We start from the raw sequence: 6,400 nt of genomic DNA on the forward strand, positions 1-6,400 counted from the left end.
GTCAGTATTCCATGGCATAGGACATCCTGCTCAGCAACAGAAAGCTGGGGGAAGAAGAAGGAAGGAGGATCTGTGGAGTGATGGTGTTTGTCTCCCAAGTAACCATTGCCAGTGTGGCCACCCTGTTCTCCTGGAGATGGCTGAACACCTGAGCTAATGGCAAGTATAAAATGAATTCCTTATTTGAATGGCGGCATGCAAGGTTTTTCCTTTACTTCTTAAACTCTCTTTATCCCAACACACCAGTTTTCTCACCTTTAGCCCTCCGCTTCACTCACCCATCCCAGCAGAAGATGAGTGAGCGAGATGCTCAGGGCTGTTCAGTTACCAGCTGGGGTTAAACCACAGAAAATACTGAGGGGACAGGGAGCAGCTGTCTCCTGGGGAGAGACTCAGAGCACCGTGACTGTTCCTCCTGGCTCCAAGCAGGACTGGGTGGGTTCTTATCAATGTGCACGGATGCCTGAAGGGAAGTCTCAAGAAGATTGGTCCAGGCTCTTGTCAGAGGTGTCCAGTGCCAGAACAAGAGGCAATGGGCACCAGCTGAAACACAGGAGTCTCTGCCCCAACAGCCCAAAACTCTTTTGCCACTGTGAGGATGACAGAGCACTGGCACAGGTTATTCCAGGAGGATGGAATGTCGCCGTTCTTGGAGCAAAAGCCCTGTGGACACAGTGCTGAGCAGGGGGGTCTGGGTGATCCTGCTGAGGCAGCACCATAACAAGATGCCCTGCAAAGGCTCCTGCCACAAGAATCAGGCAGTTATTTCTGTCATTTTCTGTCTGTTGTTCTGTGTTGAGTGTCAGAAGGGGAAGGAAAAAAGGATGGGGAAAGGGATAGTGAAGGAGAAGAAGGTACAGGAAAAGAATGGGGAAGGGTGAGAAGTGGTGAAAGGGAAGAGGACTCTGAAAAAAATAAGAAGGAGGAGAATAAAGATGGAAAGAGAAAGAAAAAAAGGAAAGAGAAGGGAAAGGGAATCGGATAGGGAAGAGGAAATGTAAGCATCAATATTCTTTCTGCCCAAGGATGCAGACAGAGCCATGAAGGCATGAAGGGGCTGGAATCACAACACCCATTGTCCCTGGGTGGATCCCAGCCCCTGAGGCAGCCACACTCATGCCCAGGGAAGCTCAAGGTCTGCAAATGCCCAAGGGCTGCAGGTCCTGCAGGCAGCAGATGTGTCTGTGTCCAGGCAGGGCCCGTGGAACTCGGCTGTGGGACCGTGTGTGGCCAGAGCTGCCAGGGCTGTGGGGTCTCCCCAAAGGCAGCTCAGCCCAGATCTTGCTGGGACAGAGAGACTGCCCTGGTGCAGATGAGGGGGGTCACGTGCAGGGTGAGGGAGCCCTACAGCCCATGTGGCTCAGTGAAAGTCAAAACTAAGAGAAAGAGATGTTAGATGCAGGATGCTTTTATTTTAAATGCAGGAAACAACCACTGGAGAATGACACATGAGGCAGAGGCAGGCAGGTTGTCCTTATGGGCTTCAAAAGTGCTGCTCCTTCAGGCTGCTGCCAGGCGGTGGCTGCTGGAGAAACAAGAAGTGCCCTGTGGGAGGAGGGTGGCTTCAGGCCTCTGGGGATTGGCAGGAGCATGGACTAGGAGAGGCAGCGTGGAGAGAGGAGAAGGAGAGGAGAAATGAATCTGAGATGCCCAGGGCATCAGGTTTTTGTAGGTGTGGGTCTAGCAGGGCCCACAGGTGTCCCAGAGCTTCCTGCTGTAGCGGGGCAGGGCACAAGGGCTGCAGGCAGGAGAAGCGTAGGGTCTGCCAAAGGTGCAGAGGCCCCCTGAGCCCAGCGTGGCCCCGGTGCCATAGAGGCCCCCCAGCCCCAGGTTGCCCCCAAAGGCGGGGGCTCCGGACGAGCCCACCACGGCTTGCTGGGGGAAGGAGCTGAGGATGGGGCCGGGGAAGGTGACGACGACGGGGGGCGGCTGGATGAAGGCCGACGAGTCGGGGCACTGCCGGGCGCACAGCTCGTTGCAGCTCTCAGCGATGGGCTGGGGGACGGCGACGCCGCTTCCTCAGCAGCCCCAACCCGCTCTATCAGCCCCTGCAATTACCCTGCTCGGGTGCTTGCCAGCTGCCACCTCATGGGCCAAATGAGCCCCAGTGTCATTTCATTATCACAGGGTGTAAGAGGGCACGCAGCGTGACAAAGGCTGATTGCAAGTGCTCTACATGCCAGAGCTCTTACCCCAGGGCTTGGTCTTAGGGTCCCACATGCCTTTTTTGCAGAGCTACCAGTAAGACCATGGTCTTGGCACTGACCAAGAAGGCCCCTCGCAAAGGCCTCCCGCATACCAGTGCCCACATGACGTATGTCATGCAACCGTAATCTAGAGAGGCGCGAGGTTACGAAATGGCAGAGCACAGGCACTCCTCTGCGGCACTGCCTGCTCAGCACGATGCATCACTCGCCAGCCCTACGGAGCCGGCCTCCATCTGCCTGCAGGCGTTGGTCATCGACCTCTGCCAGTCTGGGGCAGAAAGACCCCCCATGCTCTTCCCTCCTGAGCTGGTTAGTTGAAGATTGACTAATCTCCTCCTTATCTCACATGGCACAAGCTTGTGCCACTCCTACGCCAGCTCCACCAGCCCTTCACAGTTGTGTTGGGATCCCCAGTAATGATGGCCAGTGCTGAGCAGGGGGTTCCCTCAGCATGCTGTGGAGCTGGGAGTCCTGTCTGAAGGTTCAGCTGCAGCAGCCCCCTGTGGGAATGGCCCTGTTGGGCTCAGGTACAATTCTCCTCCCCACAGAACCCAGCTGAGGGCACAGGGCTGAGATGTCTTCCCAGAGCAGAGCACAGGGCTGGCAGGAGCTGCAGAAGCACGGCCCTCTCCTGCCGGGTGCAGTCCCCAGCAGGGAGATGCTGTTGCCATGTAGCCCCTGAAGGAGAAACACCTGGAAAGGCTCTGAGACGACGTGTGATTCTGTGGTGAGGGGGTGCTGACTCAGGGGGGGTTAGGAACTGGACAGAGCCGTTGTCATCATTGTCATCGTTGTCATGGGCAGGAGGGAGTGCCCCTCTGCACATTGGCCCACGGGGTGCTGAGCAATGGTGGGGATGGTATAAAAGCTCTGCCTCTGCCAGGCTCTCCCATCCTCTGCTCTGGCCGCCTTCTCCTTGGGGAACAGGGTAAGTCTGGGAGCGCTTCTCCTCCTGGATCCATGAGCCAGCCCCTTGACCTCAGGCGATCTCCTCTACTGCAATCTTGCTATTTCTGTTCTCTTCCAGAGCACCGTCCGATCCCACACAAAGATGTCTTGCTACGACCTGTGCCCACCGAAAAGCGGCGTCGCCGTCCCCCAGCCCATCGCTGAGAGCTGCAACGAGCTGTGCGCCCGGCAGTGCCCCGACTCGTCGGCCTTCATCCAGCCGCCCCCCGTCGTCGTCACCTTCCCCGGCCCCATCCTCAGCTCCTTCCCCCAGCAAGCCGTGGTGGGCTCGTCCGGAGCCCCCGCCTTTGGGGGCAACCTGGGGCTGGGGGGCCTCTATGGCGCCGGGGCCACGCTGGGCTCAGGGGGCCTCTGCACCTTTGGCAGACCCTACGCTTCTCCTGCCTGCAGCCCTTGTGCCCTGCCCCGCTACAGCAGGAAGCTCTGGGACACCTGTGGGCCCTGCTAGACCCAGCCCAGACCCAGGCACTGGCCCCAGCCCAATCGCCAACACCACCCCCATGCAGGGCTGAGCTGGCGGGCACGAGGCTCTGAGCAGTGCTGAGCAGCCACAGCCAACACCTGGGCAGCTGGCAGTGCCACACACCCTCTAACCATCCCTCCCTCCTTCTCCTGCCCCCTGCTCCCCTCCCCTCCCTTCTCCTCCCTGCTCTTTGATGGGGCAGGACATGGACCTGAAGTGCTCTCTGAGGCTGCAGCATCAATTACTCGGGATCTCTCCCATCAAGGGAGCATCTGGATTGAGAAACGTTGTTCTGTAGAATATCCCTCTCCTTCCCCCAACACATGGCAATCGGCATATCTGGGTTTTGCTTACTGACCTGCCTGACAATCTCTTCTGCCCATCTGGGCACAATAAAATTTTTCTGCATCCAAGACATGTCTCCCTCCTTTTCTGAAGTTGGGAAGACACTGGGGGCACCATCCCGGCAGCCGTTGGAGTATAAATGCTGCTCCTGAGATGCCCAGGGGAGCTGAGTGTGAGCAGTGCTGGGAGAGGGAGGATGGAGGCAGCAGGGAGAGTAAATTGAGCCTTGGGTGCGGGGGCTTACAGGAGATGGGGAATTGTCAGGGGGCAGAGAGCAGGGCAGGCGCTGGCAACACTCACTTGCTTCGCCCGACCCTGGGACTGACACCAGAGGCACCAGATCTGGTTGCTTCACAGGAACATGACAGATCCCCGGGTATCTGCTCAGAGAGGCTGGATGGGAGCAAGTGTTTAACCTCACACCTGGGAAATGGCCGTCAGTATTCCATGGCATAGGACATCCTGCTAAGCAACAGAAAGCTGGGGGAAGAAGAAAGAAGGAGGATCTGTGGAGTGATGGCATTTGTCTTTCCAAGTAACCATTGCCAGTGTGACCACGCTGCTGTCCTGGACATGGCTGAACACCTGCTGCTAATGGCAAGCAGATAAATGAATTCCTTATTTGCTTGGCGGCATGCAAGGCTTTTCCTTTACTTCTTAAACTGTCTTTATCCCAACACACCAGTTTTCTCAATTTTAGCCCTCCGATTCACTCACCCATCCCAGCAGAAGATGAGTAAGCGAGATGCTCTGGGCTGTTTAGATGTCAGCTGGGGTTAAACCTTCAAAAATTATGGACAGGCAGCAGTTTTCTTTTGAGGAGAGCCTTAGAGAGCCGCAACTGTTTCTTCTGGAATTGAGAAGCATGCGGTGGGGGGTGGGAGGATGGGGGGGTGGTTCTCATCAATGTGCACAGATGCCTGAAGGGAAGACTCAAGAAGATGGGTCCAGGCTCTTGTCAGAGGTGTCCAGTGCCAGGACAAGAGGCAATGGGCACCAGCTGAAACACAAGAGGCTCTGCCTCAACAGCCCAAAACTCTTTTGCCACTGTGAGGGTACCGAGCACTGGCACAGGTTATCCCAGGTGGTTGTGGAGTCTCCATACTTGGAGATGTACAAAAGCGGAGGGTACACGGTGCTGAGCAGGCGGCTCTGGGTGATCCTGATGAGGGAGCAGCATGACAAGATGCCCTGCAATGGCTCCTGCCCAACATTCAGGCAGTTATTTCTGTCATTTTCTGCTTGTGCCAGAAAATTGGGGAGCAGCGAGTTGGTCTCTGTTGAGGGTCAGAAGGGGAAGGAGAAAAGGATGGGGAAAGGGAAGGTGAAGGAGAAGAATATAGAGGAAAAGGATGGGGAAGGGCGAGAAGTGGTGAAAGGGAAGTGGACTCTGAAAGAGAATAAGACGAGGGAGAAGAAAGATGGAAGGAGAAAGAAGCGGAAAGAGAAGGGAAAGGCAATGGGATAGAGAAGAGGAAAGGGAAGCATCCCTATTGCTTTCTCCCCCAGGGGCTCAGAGAGACCCATTGAGCTGCAAAGGGGCTGGAGTCACAACACCCATTGTCCCTGGGTGGCTCCCAGCCCCTGGGGCAGCCACACTCATGCCCAGGGAAGCTGAAAGTCTGCAAATGCCCAAGGGCTGCAGGTTCGGCAGAAAGCAGATGTACAGTCAGGGCCCATGGAACGCATCTGTAGGGCTGTGTGTGGCCAGAGCTGGCAGGGCTGTGGGGTCTCATTGAAAGGAAAAACGAAGAGAGAGATGTTAGATGCAGGATTCTTTTAATGTAACTGCAGGAAACAACCAGTGGAGAATGACACATAAGGCAGAGGCAGACAGATTGTCCTTGTGGGCTTCAAGAGAGTTGCTCCTTCAGGCTGCTGCCAGGCGGTGGCTGCTGGAGAGACAAGAAGTGCCCTGTGGGAGGACGGTGGCTTCTGGCCTCTGGGGATAGGACGGAGTATGGAGGAGAAGAGGCAGCGTGGAGAGAGGAGAAAGAGAGGGGAAATAAATCTGAGATGTCCAGGGTCGCAGGTTTTTGTGGGTGTGGGTCTAGCAGGGCCCACAGGTGTCCCAGAGCTTCCTGCTGTAGCGGGGCAGGGCACAAGGGCTGCAGGCAGGAGAAGCGTAGGGTCTGCCAAAGGTGCAGAGGCCCCCTGAGCCCAGCGTGGCCCCGGCGCCATAGAGGCCCCCCAGCCCCAGGTTGCCCCCAAAGGCGGGGGCTCCGGACGAGCCCACCACGGCTTGCTGGGGGAAGGAGCTGAGGATGGGGCCGGGGAAGGTGACGACGACGGGGGGCGGCTGGATGAAGGCCGACGAGTCGGGGCACTGCCGGGCGCACAGCTCGTTGCAGCTCTCAGCGATGGGCTGGGGGACGGCGACGCCGCTTTTCGGTGGGCACAGGTCGTAGCAAGACAT

At 57.1% G+C, this 6,400-nt stretch overlaps 3 protein-coding genes across 3 annotated transcripts; 1 reads left to right on the forward strand and 2 right to left on the reverse strand.

Moving 5' to 3' along the window:
• Positions 1-1,680: 1,680 nt before the first annotated feature.
• On the reverse strand, positions 1,681-2,220 carry LOC113488623 (scale keratin-like). The gene is made up of 2 exons (XM_026863904.1): positions 2,193-2,220; positions 1,681-2,018 (listed from the first exon to the last, which is right to left on the reverse strand). The coding sequence occupies exons 1-2, from the start codon at positions 2,218-2,220 to the stop codon at positions 1,681-1,683; spliced, it is 366 nt and encodes a 121-aa protein (XP_026719705.1).
• Positions 2,221-3,243: 1,023 nt separating this feature from the next.
• LOC113488707 (scale keratin-like) lies at positions 3,244-3,624 on the forward strand. The gene has a single exon (XM_026864000.1). It carries the CDS (start codon positions 3,259-3,261, stop codon positions 3,622-3,624), a length of 366 nt encoding a protein of 121 aa, XP_026719801.1. The 5' UTR covers positions 3,244-3,258.
• A 2,406-nt stretch (positions 3,625-6,030) lies between these two features.
• On the reverse strand, positions 6,031-6,400 carry LOC113488705 (scale keratin-like). The gene has a single exon (XM_026863998.1). It carries the CDS (start codon positions 6,398-6,400, stop codon positions 6,035-6,037), a length of 366 nt encoding a protein of 121 aa, XP_026719799.1. The 3' UTR covers positions 6,031-6,034.

The sequence above is a fragment of the Athene cunicularia genome, assembly GCF_003259725.1.
Source record: "Athene cunicularia isolate RWA chromosome 25 unlocalized genomic scaffold, athCun1 chr25_part1, whole genome shotgun sequence".
NCBI classification, from domain to species: domain Eukaryota; kingdom Metazoa; phylum Chordata; class Aves; order Strigiformes; family Strigidae; genus Athene; species Athene cunicularia.

Excerpts from the sequence above, each read along its gene's own strand:
- LOC113488623 (XM_026863904.1), bottom strand. The coding sequence starts at position 2,220 with ATGTGGGACCCTAAGACCAAGCCCTGGG. Across the intron at positions 2,019-2,192 it reads CCCTAAGACCAAGCCCTGGG|GAAGCGGCGTCGCCGTCCCC; the intron begins GTAAGAGCTCTG and ends GGGGCTGCTGAG.
- LOC113488707 (XM_026864000.1), top strand. The coding sequence starts at position 3,259 with ATGTCTTGCTACGACCTGTGCCCACCGAAAAGCGGCGTCGCCGTCCCC.
- LOC113488705 (XM_026863998.1), bottom strand. The coding sequence starts at position 6,400 with ATGTCTTGCTACGACCTGTGCCCACCGAAAAGCGGCGTCGCCGTCCCC.